Here is a 15,176-nt window from a genome sequence, read left to right on the forward strand (position 1 = left end):
AATATTTTTATATGGAACGTCTTCATAACGACCTGGCTCTTTTTCACACAACACTTTTCTAAGGTGAGTATCCCAAATATGTGAATAACAATTATATCGAGTTTTTAAAGGATCAGTACATCCTTCAAATGTACATTGCCAATTTTTTTTTCTATGCTTTCTTGTTCTTGGAATTTCGGCTGAGTTAACAATAATTTTTGCTGGTAATTTAGTTGATGTTTCGTTAATTTGCATACAAAATGAAATAAAACAATCTTTTTGTTTCATAATTTTTCTTATTTTTTTATTTTATTCAATATTTTTGATAATAAATTATAATTTATTATAGTTTTTATTTATACCATTGATATTACAAAATTATAGAACATAATACAAAAAATAAAATAAATAAAAAATTATAGAAAACTTTCTTCTTATCAAAAAATTATCTTAAAACTAAAAAACTAAAAAAGAAACAACAAGATGTTTGGTAAGAAGAAACAAAAACCACAAATGGACACTTCATATGTTTCTGTTATTGATGGTGTGAAGAAAATTTATGATGAAAAAATTAAAAAATTAGAAGCTGATTATAAATATGATTATTTAGTCTCACCTCTTATGAAACAAGCTGACTTTGAAGCTAAGCCAATGGTTTTATTCCTTGGTCAATATTCTACTGGTAAAACCACTTTTATTAATTATTTATTAAATTATGATTACCCAGGTTCTCATATTGGTCCTGAACCAACTACTGATGGTTTTATGGCTATTATGCATGGACCTAATTCTACTAATATTCCAGGTAATACTTTATGTGTTCAATCAGATAAACCATTTACTTCATTGTCTAAGTTTGGTAATGAGTTTATGGCTAAGTTTAATGGATCATTTTGTAATCTTCCACTTCTTGAACATTTAACTTTTATTGATTCTCCAGGTGTTTTATCTGGAGAAAAACAAAGAATTGGTAGATCATATGATTTTAATGAGGTTGTAAGATGGTTTGCTGAAAGAGCTGATATGATTGTACTTGTATTTGATGCACATAAATTAGATATTTCTGATGAATTTAAAGGAGTTATTGAAGCTGTTAAGAAACATTCTGAAAAAATGAGACTTGTATTGAATAAAGCAGATTCTATTGATTCACAACAATTAATGAGAGTTTATGGTGCTCTCATGTGGTCACTTGGTAAAGTTATGCAAACACCAGAATGTCTTAGAGTTTATGTCTCTTCATTTTGGGACCAACCATTTAAAGAATCATTATTTACTGGATTATTTGAAAAAGAACGTGATGATTTAATGTATGATCTTCATGCATTACCAAAACAAGCTACTGTTCGTAAAGTTAATGAATTATGTAAACGTGCACGATTAGCTAAAGCCAATGCATATATTACATCATATCTTCGTGAACAAATGCCAACATTTGGTAAAGATAAGAAGAAGGCAGAATTATTAAAGGATTTGAATACTGTTTTCAATACTGTTATGAAAAGATATAATTTGGCTGCTGGTGATTTCCCACCAATTGATGTATATAAAGAACGTTTACAAAATTGTGATTTTTCTAAGTTCCCTAAATTAGACATGAGAGTAATTAATGCAGTTGATGATGCTCTTGGAACTCAAATTCCATTATTATTGAAAAAGTTCCCAATGGAAGATGATTTATCAACTCATACTAATCCATTTGAAGTTTCAAGTAACTTTGAAAAATGTTGTATTACTCTTGATGTTAGTGAAGATGAAATGAATTCATATCAAAAAGAATTTGATAAATTACCAAAGAATGAAGTTGGTAAAGTACTTGGTAAAGATTGTTTTGCACCATTAATGGCTAGTGGAGCAGATAAGAAGGATCTTCAAAAGATTTGGTCAATTGCAGATTCAGGAAAGGAAGGAGCATTAAATGCACATCAATACATTCTTGCAAAGGCATTAGTTAGAACATTATTACAATCAGGAGGATATCCTGATAATCTTCCACCAGTTGAATAAAAAAGTTATTAGTACTATTAAGATACTTTTACATTTTTATTAAAACCTTTTATTTTTTTTTATTTTAAATTTTTTATTATTAATTAATCGTTTGTTCTACTACAAAATCAGGTCTTTTCACATTTATTCCACGATCTTTTAATGCAGATGCAACATCTTCTAGTGTCATTGTAGTAACAGGTTTGATAGCTGAGTGTGAATGAAGGTGTGTCAGTCCATATGCTTGAGCATCTGTTATAACTTCAAACATAAATTTTTCAGTGGCTAGAGCAACTGCTTTAGCTATTTGTTTATCTTGAGATTGAAATCCAGCCATTGCCATATAATGATTTACTATTTCAGTTGGAATCTAACAAATAAATAACTAGTAAAAATGGTTAGTATTAATAAAATACAAACTACAGAATACCAAATTTGACAGTTTTCATGAAACTGTTTCATTTCAGGTTTAAATATTTCTACTGGAGCTTCTTTTGATTGATTACTAATAAATTAAATGATATAATAATCATAAGAGTAATAGAGGTGGAAATGAACAAACGTATTCATCATATTGATTTTACAGATTTTGATTTAGAGAAAATTGAATAACAAAAAAAAAGAGATCATAGAAGTTATAATATCTATTTTAATAAAGAAGTGACTGGTTAATTCATTGTTGAGGGTTTTGAGGTAGATGTTGTGAGGTCATTTCTATTTCTTTTTGTGGTGTTGGGTTAGTAGTGTTTTGATTTTTAAGAATATTTTCTACAGTAGGTTGTTGAAATGTTCGCTGTTGGGAAAGTTGTTCCATTCTAAGCTGAATCTCTTCTTCAAAGGTTAGTACACGACAACACCTTCTAACTTCAACAAATATGTAACAGATAAAGAAGCAGACATTTGAAACTATGAACAAAATATTTAGACTACAACACAAATAAAAAAGAATTGTACTGTTAGTTTCAATAGAATCTCCACAAGTAGTACATGTTCCATCATTTTCCATTTCTTTAATAGTAGTAAATAAAAGGTGATTATCATAAAGACAAGAACATTCAGGTTGAATTGTTCCATTTGAAAACACATAACAACAGTGAAACTAAGATATGAATAATATAATATTACAAGTAATAAAAAAAAACAAACTTGTTTCTCAAAACCATGTTTCTTAACTTCAGTAAAATTTTCAATATTAATAACTTCAAATGCCCCACCAACCCAACTAAGAATAACAAGAGGAAGAACAATAACAGTCTCTAGAAATAAAAGAATAATAAAAAGTTTTCTTATTCTTCTATATTCTTTCTTATTATAAAAAACAAAAACGGTTGCAAAGAAATGGAAAACAACTCCTATAATACCAAATACTAAAGTAAGAAGAGAGGACATTAGTCTATATTTTGTTTCATTTTTATTAATTGTCCAGTGAATAGATATACCATAAATTGCAGCAACAGAATAAAGACATGCAATAGTCTTGAAAGAATAAGTGACAAAAAAAAGAGATATAAGAAAGGGTTACAGAAAACAAACAAATAAGGCAGACAAAGTTCCAAGAACAAACACTTCTTTCATTTCTTAAAGAAATGAATATTAAAGATATATAAAAAAGGAAATTAATTTTTGGGATATTTTTTTAAATAAAGTTTCAAAGAAAAATAACAATAAAATTATTCTGAAAAATAAGGGTGGTGAAGAGCATCCCGAGCAGTTATTCTTTTAGCAGGATTATATTGATTACAAGATTCAAATAAATTAATTCCACTTTTATTAAGTACTTCAAATTTTTGAGATAAATTTTCTTTCTCAAAAACAGGTAATTTATGTCTAACTCTGTTTTTAAGATAAGTAAAATCTGGCCATTCTTGTTCGTCAGGGTATCCTAATACTCTAAATATTTTTAATAATTCATCGTATTCACTTTCTCCTCTATAGATTGGTGCTCCATAAGCTAATTCTCCAAAAATTGCACCGATTGACCAAATATCAACTGATGCTTCATAATGAGTTGCACCAAGTAATATTTCAGGGGGACGATACCATAATGTAATGATTTCAGTAGTATATTCTCTTAAAGGAATTGTTACAGCTCTAACAAGACCAAAGTCAGCCAATTTGATATTACAATATTTATCAATTAATATATTTTGTGGTTTTAAATCACGATGTAAATATCTTCTAGCATGAAGATATTCAATAGCACTGAGTAATTGTTTCATCCATTTTTTAATTACTTTTGGTTGAATTTTAGAATGACTTTTGATATACTTTGACAAATCACATTCACAGTATTCAAATACCATTCCTAAAGAATCAACTTTATTTTCAACTGAAATTAATCTACAACACATAAATATAATAAATAATTATAAAGATGAAAATTAAAACAAACTTAATTATAAAAGGATGTCTTAATTTAAGTAATGAAGAAATTTCACGAAGAGAAGTACTAGAAATTCCATCAGAGTCATTTTCACCTTTAATCATTTTTAAAGCATAATATTGTTTATCATGAACATTTCTAACTTTAAAAACAAAGCCATATGTCCCTTCACCTAATGTTTCAATCTTTTCATATTTATCAAAAATGAGTTGAGTATTAGAACGAGTTCTTGATAAAAAAGATGAGAACATAATTATTCCGAGTGATATAAATTTTTTTTTTAGTTTAAATTTTTTTTCAATTAAACTATTAATTTAAAAAAATCTAAAAAAACTTATTTAATTTTAGGTTTTATTAGAACGAAAGAATTGAATAACAAATAATCAATAAAAAGCATCATGAATGTTTGTAGTTAAATTTCCAGTATCATAATGATATTGACAATGCATTCTTCTACTGTTTAAATATTTTTTATGTTCACTAGAAGTAAAATTAAATTGAAGTTGAAAAACAAGTGTTTTTAATTTTTGATAGAATTCAAATAAAATAGAGGTATTTCCAAAAAGAAATCCTAAAGAAATTAAACGACATTCTATTTGTAATTTTTTGAATTGAAAAAGAAGAAATATAATACAATTAAGACCAGTAGTAATTACAGTAAATAATATAAAGAGATAATAGTATAAATAATTATGTTGTCCAATACATGTTTGTAATAAAATACTATGATGGTCATGTCTTAAAATACATCTATTAAAACATTAATTTTATTCATTAAATAAATAATATTTATTTGAAGTACAAAACAAACGTTTCACAAATATCACAATGAGTTACTCTTGGTTGTTTGATTGTGTTGCATTTTAAACAAAAATCTAATGAATATTTTTTATCAAAAAAAACATTTTTATCAATTGCATTAACATCAAGATTTTTAGTATTTGTATGTGAATTTGCAAAGGTTTTTCTAATAGGACCAACCCAATAATTATATTTATTATAATCTTTGTTATGTGGATTAATATAGTTGATGACTAACATATCTACACTAATTAAAAGTTCCAAAAAACAAATTGGAAGTCTTAATTTGTAAAATAACTTACTTTCTTTACTAACTTGAATGTTTATATAAAAACTTATAATTCCTATTAAACCTGTTATAAGATATAAGTAGTAAGGTTTATTCTTTTTGTAATTAGGCATCAAAGAGATGAGATATCTAATTTAGAGTTTATTTTAAGTTCTATTTTTAATACTAATTTAAAAGAATGATGAATTTTAATTTATTACTTAAAATTTTCTCTTTCATTACTTTTTTTGTTATATATTACATTCTTTTTATTATTAAAAAATATTAAAATGTACTTTTTCTTGAATTTGTCTCTTTTATATCTCTCAGAGATACAACATCTGTTTTCATTATAATCAACAATTTAATGCAAGAAACAAACCAACAAGCAGAATTTAATGGAAATGATATTCTTCTTGTTTCTTCTGAAGAAATTCAAAGAACTCAAAAACAAAGAAAAAAGAATTGGAAATGTACTTTTCCTAATTGTAATGAACCTGCTAAAACTCGTTTTAATTGTTATGCCCATGTTTGGGATATTCATCTTAGAGAATACTATACACAAAAATTCCCATATTTATATTCAACAACAGCATTTAAAAAGACTCAAAATAAAGTGCCATTAAAAAATCTTTGTGAAAGTTATATGATTCAACTTGTTGAAAAACAAAGTATTTCTCAAAAATTAGAAGGAAACTTAAATAACAGAACACTACAAAATAGTAATAATCATATTGAAATTCCAACAACAGTAACAGAACAAAATTCATCAGATATTCATGAAATAGAAATACCATCATTTAATCAATTTGATACTCCAAAACAATTTCAGCCATTAGCAACTTTTATTAACTCAATTACTCAAAATAATTATCCATTTTCATTCTTACCTACACACCAAATTAATAATCAAATAGAATCCGTGAAAATAGAACAACCATTCCAATCAGCTACAACTATTGCTATAGAAGAAATAAATCAAATAAATTCTAATATTCAAGATAATACAGAATTCATTAAAATAGAAGAAATAACAAATCAAATAAAAAGATTACATGTTTTTGGTGAAATATTTGCTGAAAATGGATATTTTGTTCGATCAGATGTAAGATCTAAAACAGACATTCAAATAATTGAAAATGCATTAAATTCAATTCTTTCATTAGTTGGAAAGAAATATTCATATAAAAATGAACCAAATAAAGTAAAATATGGATTTATTGCACAAGAAGTTCAAAAAGTTATTCCAAATTTAGTTCAAAAAGATGACACTGGTAATTTAAGTGTTGATTATTTAGGTATTATTCCATATATTATTGAAGCTTTAAAAAGTATTCATGACAATTCAGTAAGTTTACAAAATTCATCAAGACAAGAATATATTGAATTGTCTACAAAAGTAGAAGAAGTTGTTTCACAACTTCAAAAATTAATGGAAGAAAAAGAACAACATATCTTTCTTGAAAAAGGTTCAAGAGCTTTTGGATTATTTCCATTAGAATTTTTTGGACCACCAATAATGGTATTATTTATGGCAATTGGTTTTACTATCTTTAGTATTATTCTTCCTTTTATTTTACCATATTGTTTTTTCAGTTTTATTATAATATTAGTTGAAACTATTATTCTTTGGAGTGTTATTATTGCTCAAAGAAAAGGAATAAACACATTATTTAAGTATCCACATTTAAAAAGTCATTGGTCTCTTTCTCAATTCTTTTTATGGATAACTGTTTTTGTACTTATTCATATTTCGTTTACTATTTCATTAATATTAGGATATGGTGGAATTATTATTTCTTCTATTTATTTTGGTATATTTCTTGGATTAGCATTATTAGCATATATCATTTATAACTCTTCTCAAATACTTCATAAAGAATTTATCATTATTGGGTTATTTATTACTGTGTTTGTATTAACTTTAATTTCAACAATAGTACTATTTTATTTACAACCATTTATTTCTTTAAATATAAGAGAAATGGAAAAACCGTATCATGTTAATATATATCCTAAAGAACCAATAACTCCTATGGTATTATCATCTCCTCCTTGGAACTGTTTTTCTCCTCAAATACAAACTGATATTCCATTACCTCAAAATCTAACTATAGTAATGCCATCAAGTCCATCGCCCAACTCAGTTTTACCAACTATTCGAGGGATTGTTTCTAGTGATATTTCTACAACTACCATTGACTTTTATATTGTTTGTTCAGGATTTATTAAAGTGAGTTATGGTAAAGTAACCTTCAAATCTTGTGAAACAAAAACAAATCAAAATACATGTTTGACTAATAATTGTGGATGGTGTTCAGTTACAAAAAAATGTGGTTATTGTGAAGATATTAATAACTTATGTAATAATGATGAGACACGTGGTTGTTAGTAATAGTTTAGAAACAATATGTAATTAAATATTTCTTTTCTGTTTCGTTGGTTTTTTTATTAATCTTCTCGTTTATAAAGTTTAGGTTGAAGTGAAGTATACTAATCATTATATCTTTTTTTTTGATAGTTCTGTTTCAAGGTAATGAATTCTTCTTTTAAGTTATTCACGTTCTTCTTTAAGTTGTTTATCACTTATTAATACTTTAGTTAATGTAATAATTTGATTAGATAAAATATTATTTTTTGTGGTGGAAATGTTGTAGACCAAAATTAAATGATAGGTCTAGTTCATTAATATCCTTGTTTCTATTCACTGTCAGTTTCAGTTTAAATACCAGTATATGTATTAGGAAAAATATCGTCTTAGAATAATTCTGATTTTCTTGGACACAAAAAGAATTTGGAACCATTCCATGTGATAACTTTCATAAATTTAGTAATTTTACATTGCAACACAAGATAATCTCTTTGGTAACTCCTAATCCAGATGTGACTTTTCTCCTCTGAACGTATTAAGAGAATAAAAACCTGGTTTTTTATGAACAATTCAAATAAGAAATTGTAGAATCACTTGTACCTCCAAGATAAAGAATAAATCTGGATCATAAGATGACATAAGAATACCAGTCTGATTACCAACACTATATCTACAAAGTAAGACGTCAAGATTTCTTGGACTCCAGAATTCTATTTCTCTTTCATGATTTTTTGAAAAACCAATTATAAAAATTATTTCATTGTTGTACTCCATAAACACCTCATACCTTTAAACCCTCAATTTACAAGTTGAATTAAGTTCACTTCCAAGTCTATTCCATGAAACCAAATTAATAATATTAGTAAGTCCTCTAATAGAAAACACTTCTTTACCTTGTTCAATACCTCAAACTTTAATACTAGCACCAGCAGATGAAGTTGTTAAAACATTAGAAGCATATGGATTAAAACTACAGGTTCTTACTTTTCGCTTATGCCCTTGAAGAATTTACGAATTTTTTAGCTAAACACTCTTGCAATATTCCCCAAATACATATGGTACTATCTTTAGATAGTGAAGCTATTAAGTCATTATTAAAAGGGCTATAATCAAGACTAAGAACTGTTCCTTTATGTTCACTAACAAGACAAACGTCATAACGTTTTCCAACTCTGGTGAAAGGAATAACGGCAAAAGTTCCTCCTCCAGCTATGTCCTGAATCATTGAAAATGTTTATTCAACAAACTATTGTATTAGAGTCACAAGCAGAACTAGTCATTTTAGTTCCATTGTATTGTTGGTCAGATTTAAATTCAGTACCAAAAACATGTTTATATCTTAAAGTTCTTATGAACATTAAGATATGAATTTATAAGAAATAAAATATATTCAATGATGTTTTGAAAATTAAATGGAATTTTAAAAATATATTTCTAAATTTTTGTTAATTTTTAATTAAATAAATTATTTATTATAATAAACAGTATTTTGTTTTTTAGTTTGAATTAATCAATCTTTTCAAAAAAAAAGGAATATAAATCTTAAAAAACAGAAAAATAGAAGTGTTTAATAAAAGAAAGAGATTATTTACACAATTAATTGAAACATTATAAATCAAAGATAGTACGTTCTTTTAAGTTAAAAAACATTATAGTAAAAAAGAAAAGATGAAATATAGTAAATGTTAATTATAAGAAAAATCATAAAAATTTTAAAGTAAGAAATAGTGATTTAAAAAGTGATATTTCTTTTATGTTAATAAATAAAAAGAGCTAAAACATAACCACTTTATTCTTCAATAGAGTGTGGATATAAATTATTATTTATAATTGTTAGATCATCGTTTAAGTGATTTTGATGTTCAATCATTTTATTATATCGTTATAATATTACTTCAATTTCATTCATACAATTATTAGATAAGACGGAGAAATGAATATAATTTATTCTTTTCTTTATTAAAGAAATATTTTAGTAAGAAAACAAAAATTGAAAGAAAAAAGAATAAAAAGGGAAAAATTGTTAGAAATTTAGTTTCAAAAGTTTTTATTTCAAGATAGAAAGAAAAAATTCAAAATTAACTTAAAATAATTAATGACACTTTCAGAGGAATTCAAATTACTTGAAGAAGATATTCAAAAAATTACAGAGCCTTATGTCTGTGGTGTACTGAAAAGAATTATAAGTATTATGAAAAGTATAAATGAAAAAAAGATATTAGAAATGTTTGGAATTAACAATGAATATGATGCAATGAATTTTGTTTTTACTCATGAAGTAAATGAAGAAATAAAGAATAATATATTTACACAATTTGGAGTTGATGTAGTTGTATACAACCAATTGGTAAATATTAAAAATGAGTTAATGGTTAATCCAGAAGAAATGGTTGAACAATTAAATGTTATGGATAATCAATTATTTAAATTTATCTTAAAACAATATGAATTTGATGAGCTAGGAAAAGGAATCATATTATTAGACGATGCTGGACTTTTAGAAGATGAGAAACATGAAATTGTGAAAAAATATGGAAGAGAATCTCAAATAACTATGAGAATTGATAAAATTGAAGAGATAATAAGTAAAATGAAATTTACAGATACTATCAAAAAAGAAAAAACACCTGAAATACATCAAAAGGATGATACAAAAAAGATTGATGATTTTAAAAAACAAGAAAGTGATGATAAAACAAAAGGATATGAAAATGTAATAATTAAAAAAGAAATAGAAAAGAAAAGTACAAAGAATAATTATAGAATAAAACAAATGGATGTACTAAAAAGACACATCCCAATAATGAAAAATGAAATTGGAATGAAACATTCTCTTATTATATTTGATTCAGTTACTGATGGATATGATGGAAATAAATTGTTTAAACGAGTGCATAACCAAAATAATATTTATATTGTTATTTTTGATTCCCAACAACATGGGTTTGGGGCTTTTATTAAAAGTGGTATAAACCAAATAAATGAGTGGAATTATGTATCTGAACATTTTCTGTTTACGATTGAAGATAGTTTCATGAAATATAATCCAAGAAAAGGAGTAAAAACTGGCATTGTCATAAATGAAGAAAGTCAATGTTTATTATGTATTGGAGCTCCTGGATATGGTTTAGTTATTTATAAACCTCCGTTTGCAAGGAGCTATTGTTATAATACATCAATGTTATATCATGCTGAAGATTTATACTTTAATCAATCAAGTGAAGAGAATGGCTTTTTACTAAAACGGTTGATGGTTGTTAAAGTTATGAATTAAAACTGTATTGAATTGGGGGACATTTAATTATTAAAAAGAATATTAATATAATTTTTTTTTATTAAAATTAAATAATTCTATCAAATATTTATTTTAATAAACAAAAAAGAAGATCAAATAATGGACATATCCACAATTGGATTTTCTTCATATTAAGAAGTGATTATTTCAGTTTCTTCAATATGCTCTGCTTCTACAATAGAGTTCCAAATATTTATTTTAATAAACAAATAAAAAAATATTTTAATTTTCTTTTTTTTTTAAATAAAAATGTTATTAGTAACAGGAAGTTTGAACCAATTGAATAAAAGGTTGAGTTACAAATGATTTAAAAAAAACACATTAGTATATGGCAGTTAATTAATCTCATACGTTATCTCTCAATGAGGTATAAAACATAATGAATTAAGATTAACTAAAAAATTATTGAAATATTATGAATAATAAAATTAATCTAGTGGATACAATGAATTGTAAAAAGATGTTTTAATTATTTGGAACATTAAAAAATGATGTATGACAATATTTTCATATAAGAGGTATGAAAGTGTTTACTCTGATTAAAAATATATGAAATAAATAAGATATATTAAAGAGTTTCCTGTTATATTAAAAAAAATTAAAAAAGATAATTTCATAAAAGTAAAAATATTATCATTAGTTTTTCATGGCATATTAATTACTTCCTAATAATAGGAGTTAAATATGATTATGAAATAAAATCCAGAAATATAAAAAAGAATTATTTATGAAAATATTTATAAATATATATAATAATAATCAGTTATACAAAATTTAAAAAAAAAAAAGAAAAAAGTATATAAAAATAAATTACATAGACTCTGACTCAAATATTGAGCGAATGGTTGGTTCATTTTTAAGTAAAATAAATTCTTCTTTCTTATCGAGCATTTGACAAACGATATCATTTATCCTAAAACCATAATCATAAATATCATTAATACCCATTAAGAATTTCCCATCACAATATATTTTTTCAATGTTTTGAAGTTTCATTGTTCCTTTTTTACCTTTTGTTGTATTAACTTCGAAGAAATATCCAAATTCTGTTAAAAAATCAAGTAAAAGATGTAAGATTTCCGTTTTCTTATTTGTTTGAAAACGTCTATTAGCAGTTTTTTCAGAACAACCAAGTGAAAGGTCATAACTTTTATGATCATTACATCGTTTTTGAAGAAATTCTTCAATTATAATTGAATCTTTATAACTAAAAGAAATAGATTTAATTTTAATAAATTGATGAGTAATAACAGCTTTCTTTGGTGGTTTTGTAATAGTAATATCACAAAATTGATTAAGAAGACCAACAAATACACCTTGTTGGCAAGTTTGATAATCTCTTAATTTTCTAGAAGTAATTTTACAAGGAACTTTTTCTTTTTGAGAACTTCTTGATAGTGAATATAAATCAATGGGAAACTGTGTAAACATAATAAGAATGAATGATTATTAGTATTCAAAAGATTCCTTTAAATAGATAGGGTGTTTTTTATTATTGTTTTTGTTCTTAATTCAAATCAAATTTTTTTCGTTTTTTTTTTTACTTGAGAAGTATTTAGTTTCTTATAGGATCAAGAAATATCAAAAACTCTAAATACTTTCCATGATCCAGCTTTAATTTTTTTTTTCTATCCTTTTACTTGAACTTAAGTTAATCAAGAAAAAGAACGAAAATAATTTCAATTAATTGTTCAATGGCTAATAAGATTCATTCAAATTAAAATAGAAGCAGTGGGTTTTTGATGAATTATCTCCAATTATTTTAATCTTTTATTTCTGTCATGTGAACAAAAATGAAAACTAACTTAGGGGAGACTATTTATTCTGGAAATGGAGAAGAAAAAGAACCTTATAGAAGTTAATTTTTGGTTTTGGGTTAGAAGGAGTAGAATAATTTTTGTTTCAATAAAGATCTTAAAAATTCTTTTACTAAAAATATTAATTGTGAATGGCGTTTTATGGTATTTATGTTTCTTATTTTTTCCTATATAATCTATTATTACTATTTTTATTATTGTAAAAAAGGTGCAAATCTTAGTGAAAAATTTGGAACAATTAATTAGATTGAATGATTATAACCTCTGAGCAAACACCACAAACAGGACAAAAAGCAGAATCAAATTCTTTCATTTTAGTTAAACATTTTGAACAAATAGAAAGATGAGAACATGATTTAAAAACACAATCAGCTTTATTTGATTGACATAAATAACATATTAATTTTGGTTGGTAGAGTTTCATCTTTGTGTTTGTTGTTTGTTTTATTTCTTTCATCTTAAGTAGAAGAACACAATATATGACTTTTTCTGTTTGATCTGAAAAGAGAGATATAATAATACCATCTTTTCTTTGGTTTTGAATTGTAGAAACACGAATAATATTTGATTGACTAAAAAAATTATATAATATTGGTAATGCTTCACATCCTGGATGTGCTGTACTTAATTCTTGAACAAAACTTAATCCATTTTGGTTACAGATATTTGGTGAATACAAACAAGTAAAACAATTATCAGGAGAATCCACTATAAGATCATTTTTGATTTTCAAATATTGAATAGTATAATTTTTTGTTTTATAACCTCCACTTGATAAAGGCACATTAAAACTATTAGGAACATGACTCATAGCACTAATCCCACCAATAAAGGTATGTGATAAATTTTGATGTATTTCTTGAAAAGAAACATTAATTCCCTTTTCAATAATATTAGGTATAGGTACAAATGCAACGTAGGATATTCCAAAACTTAATAACTGTCCTTCATCAAATGTACATTGAATCGTAAATCCATTTTTCCTTTTTTGTGTTATTTCTATCTTAAATGAAGACCCAACAAAAATATCTATACTATTTAGAAAAATTACTACTTCTAATTCTTCCTCATATGTTTTTGAATAATTTATGTCAACAGAGACATATTCTTTTTTTGATGCAACAACTGATTCCCAGCTATGATAATCTGCTTTCGAAATACCCCAAACAATATCCATAATATTAAGTTCTTTTATTTTAAGAATAATAATTATTAGTATTAAAAAAATTAATTCCTTTCACTAAATATTAATTAACTTTCTTTTTTCTCAATTTCAAATTTCTTGAGTTATTTCTTTAATATTTTTACATGGTGCATCTTACTTTAGTTTTATTATCTGTCTCATTACATCTCAAATAAGTTCATTTATGTGTTCAGTTATTGTTAACTACTCCCTAAAATTTTATCAGGTCTTTGATTATTTATTGAAAACAATTTGTTTGTCTGTTATTCCAAACCTTTTTATTTCAATGAACTAGCCATCTTCTCCTCTTTTGATTTAAATACACTGGATTTGACTTATGTGTTACAAAGATATTGAAACAATTTGTCAAAGTATTTTTATATGAAGATATTATTTTTTGTGATGTTGAAATATTAAAGAAAAGGCGTTTAATCTCATGAGTTAAAAACTTAAATGTTCGACAACAGTTATTACTCAATTTATCTGCTCAACAGATACCAAGAAAAAAAATAAAATGTAATTCATAGAGTGGTATTATCAAATAATAATAGATTAACACTATGTAATGATGAATATGAAAGTATCCAAAGTTAGTAAATTATGAATCTTATTATCAAATTCATTAATTTAATTTTTTGATGATGTTTCAATCATCATTTTTATTTTTTAATTTTAAAAATTAAATAATGAAATTGAGTTATTCTTATGCTTTGAGATATAAAACAGAAAAAAAGAAATGAGAAGGAAAAATAAAATAAAAATTAGAAAGCAGTTGTAGTTTAGATGGTAAAACGTTTGCCTTAATCCATTATTTAATGGTTTAGGTTTAAAATTATTTAAACAAAGTAAAAGTCGTGAGTTCAACTCTCACCAACTGCAATTTTTTATTTTTATAAAAATGAAATTTTATTTTAATCTTAAAAATAAATTAAATTTCAATCTGTATTGAATTTTCTTTTTCATTTGATTTATATGAGATTATTTCATTCTATTGAATGTATTATTCATGGGGTACTTCTATGCTTCTTTATTTCATGTTTATAACCATTAGATCTATTTTATAATCATTTCATAATGTTTTGTAATACTTTAT

General features: G+C 24.9%; 9 protein-coding genes across 9 annotated transcripts, besides 20 other annotated features; 3 read left to right on the forward strand and 6 right to left on the reverse strand.

Moving 5' to 3' along the window:
• Positions 1-265: 265 nt before the first annotated feature.
• Positions 266-400: a sequence feature (AT_rich).
• A 62-nt stretch (positions 401-462) lies between these two features.
• Positions 463-1,986, forward strand: EDI_210720 (EH domain-containing protein, putative; the record flags this gene model as incomplete). Its single annotated transcript, XM_001734212.1, has 1 exon — positions 463-1,986. One exon carries the CDS (start codon positions 463-465, stop codon positions 1,984-1,986), a length of 1,524 nt encoding a protein of 507 aa, XP_001734264.1.
• Positions 672-696: a sequence feature (AT_rich).
• Positions 1,987-2,018: 32 nt separating the features above from the next.
• Positions 2,019-2,074: a sequence feature (AT_rich).
• Positions 2,066-2,538, reverse strand: EDI_210730 (transcription initiation factor TFIID subunit 10B, putative; the record flags this gene model as incomplete). The annotated part of the gene is made up of 3 exons (XM_001734213.1): positions 2,066-2,335; positions 2,386-2,470; positions 2,528-2,538. 3 exons carry the CDS (start codon positions 2,536-2,538, stop codon positions 2,066-2,068), a joined length of 366 nt encoding a protein of 121 aa, XP_001734265.1.
• A 100-nt stretch (positions 2,539-2,638) lies between these two features.
• Positions 2,639-3,540, reverse strand: EDI_210740 (uncharacterized protein; the record flags this gene model as incomplete). The annotated part of the gene is made up of 3 exons (XM_001734214.1): positions 2,639-3,064; positions 3,112-3,441; positions 3,499-3,540. 3 exons carry the CDS (start codon positions 3,538-3,540, stop codon positions 2,639-2,641), a joined length of 798 nt encoding a protein of 265 aa, XP_001734266.1.
• A 95-nt stretch (positions 3,541-3,635) lies between these two features.
• EDI_210750 (CDK1, putative) lies at positions 3,636-4,599 on the reverse strand (the record flags this gene model as incomplete). The annotated part of the gene is made up of 2 exons (XM_001734215.1): positions 3,636-4,305; positions 4,358-4,599. The coding sequence occupies 2 exons, from the start codon at positions 4,597-4,599 to the stop codon at positions 3,636-3,638; spliced, it is 912 nt and encodes a 303-aa protein (XP_001734267.1).
• Positions 4,315-4,369: a sequence feature (AT_rich).
• A 14-nt stretch (positions 4,600-4,613) lies between the features above and the next one.
• Positions 4,614-4,695: a sequence feature (AT_rich).
• Positions 4,696-4,731: 36 nt separating this feature from the next.
• On the reverse strand, positions 4,732-5,389 carry EDI_210760 (zinc finger protein DHHC domain containing protein, putative; the record flags this gene model as incomplete). Its single annotated transcript, XM_001734216.1, has 2 exons — positions 4,732-5,098; positions 5,160-5,389. 2 exons carry the CDS (start codon positions 5,387-5,389, stop codon positions 4,732-4,734), a joined length of 597 nt encoding a protein of 198 aa, XP_001734268.1.
• Positions 5,100-5,143: a sequence feature (AT_rich).
• Positions 5,332-5,352: a sequence feature (AT_rich).
• A 203-nt stretch (positions 5,390-5,592) lies between the features above and the next one.
• Positions 5,593-5,709: a sequence feature (AT_rich).
• A 75-nt stretch (positions 5,710-5,784) lies between these two features.
• Positions 5,785-7,809, forward strand: EDI_210770 (uncharacterized protein; the record flags this gene model as incomplete). The annotated part of the gene is made up of 1 exon (XM_001734217.1): positions 5,785-7,809. The coding sequence occupies one exon, from the start codon at positions 5,785-5,787 to the stop codon at positions 7,807-7,809; it is 2,025 nt and encodes a 674-aa protein (XP_001734269.1).
• An 885-nt stretch (positions 7,810-8,694) lies between these two features.
• On the reverse strand, positions 8,695-9,013 carry EDI_210780 (uncharacterized protein; the record flags this gene model as incomplete). Its single annotated transcript, XM_001734218.1, has 2 exons — positions 8,695-8,786; positions 8,842-9,013. The coding sequence occupies 2 exons, from the start codon at positions 9,011-9,013 to the stop codon at positions 8,695-8,697; spliced, it is 264 nt and encodes an 87-aa protein (XP_001734270.1).
• Positions 9,014-9,204: 191 nt separating this feature from the next.
• Positions 9,205-9,270: a sequence feature (AT_rich).
• Positions 9,271-9,598: 328 nt separating this feature from the next.
• Positions 9,599-9,620: a sequence feature (AT_rich).
• Positions 9,621-9,883: 263 nt separating this feature from the next.
• Positions 9,884-11,062, forward strand: EDI_210790 (uncharacterized protein; the record flags this gene model as incomplete). Its single annotated transcript, XM_001734219.1, has 1 exon — positions 9,884-11,062. One exon carries the CDS (start codon positions 9,884-9,886, stop codon positions 11,060-11,062), a length of 1,179 nt encoding a protein of 392 aa, XP_001734271.1.
• A 21-nt stretch (positions 11,063-11,083) lies between these two features.
• Positions 11,084-11,163: a sequence feature (AT_rich).
• A 2-nt stretch (positions 11,164-11,165) lies between these two features.
• Positions 11,166-11,269: a repeat region.
• A 1-nt stretch (position 11,270) lies between these two features.
• Positions 11,271-11,334: a sequence feature (AT_rich).
• Positions 11,335-11,478: 144 nt separating this feature from the next.
• Positions 11,479-11,516: a sequence feature (AT_rich).
• Positions 11,517-11,621: 105 nt separating this feature from the next.
• Positions 11,622-11,656: a sequence feature (AT_rich).
• Positions 11,657-11,666: 10 nt separating this feature from the next.
• Positions 11,667-11,717: a sequence feature (AT_rich).
• Positions 11,718-11,789: 72 nt separating this feature from the next.
• Positions 11,790-11,896: a sequence feature (AT_rich).
• Positions 11,894-12,514, reverse strand: EDI_210800 (uncharacterized protein; the record flags this gene model as incomplete). Its single annotated transcript, XM_001734220.1, has 1 exon — positions 11,894-12,514. The coding sequence occupies one exon, from the start codon at positions 12,512-12,514 to the stop codon at positions 11,894-11,896; it is 621 nt and encodes a 206-aa protein (XP_001734272.1).
• Positions 12,515-14,089: 1,575 nt separating this feature from the next.
• Positions 14,090-14,133: a sequence feature (AT_rich).
• A 605-nt stretch (positions 14,134-14,738) lies between these two features.
• Positions 14,739-14,771: a sequence feature (AT_rich).
• Positions 14,772-14,961: 190 nt separating this feature from the next.
• Positions 14,962-15,019: a sequence feature (AT_rich).
• Between the last annotated feature and the right edge of the window lie 157 nt (positions 15,020-15,176).

This window comes from Entamoeba dispar, genomic scaffold (assembly GCF_000209125.1).
Source record: "Entamoeba dispar SAW760 scf_1105229458019 genomic scaffold, whole genome shotgun sequence".
Classification (NCBI taxonomy): domain Eukaryota; phylum Evosea; order Mastigamoebida; family Endamoebidae; genus Entamoeba; species Entamoeba dispar.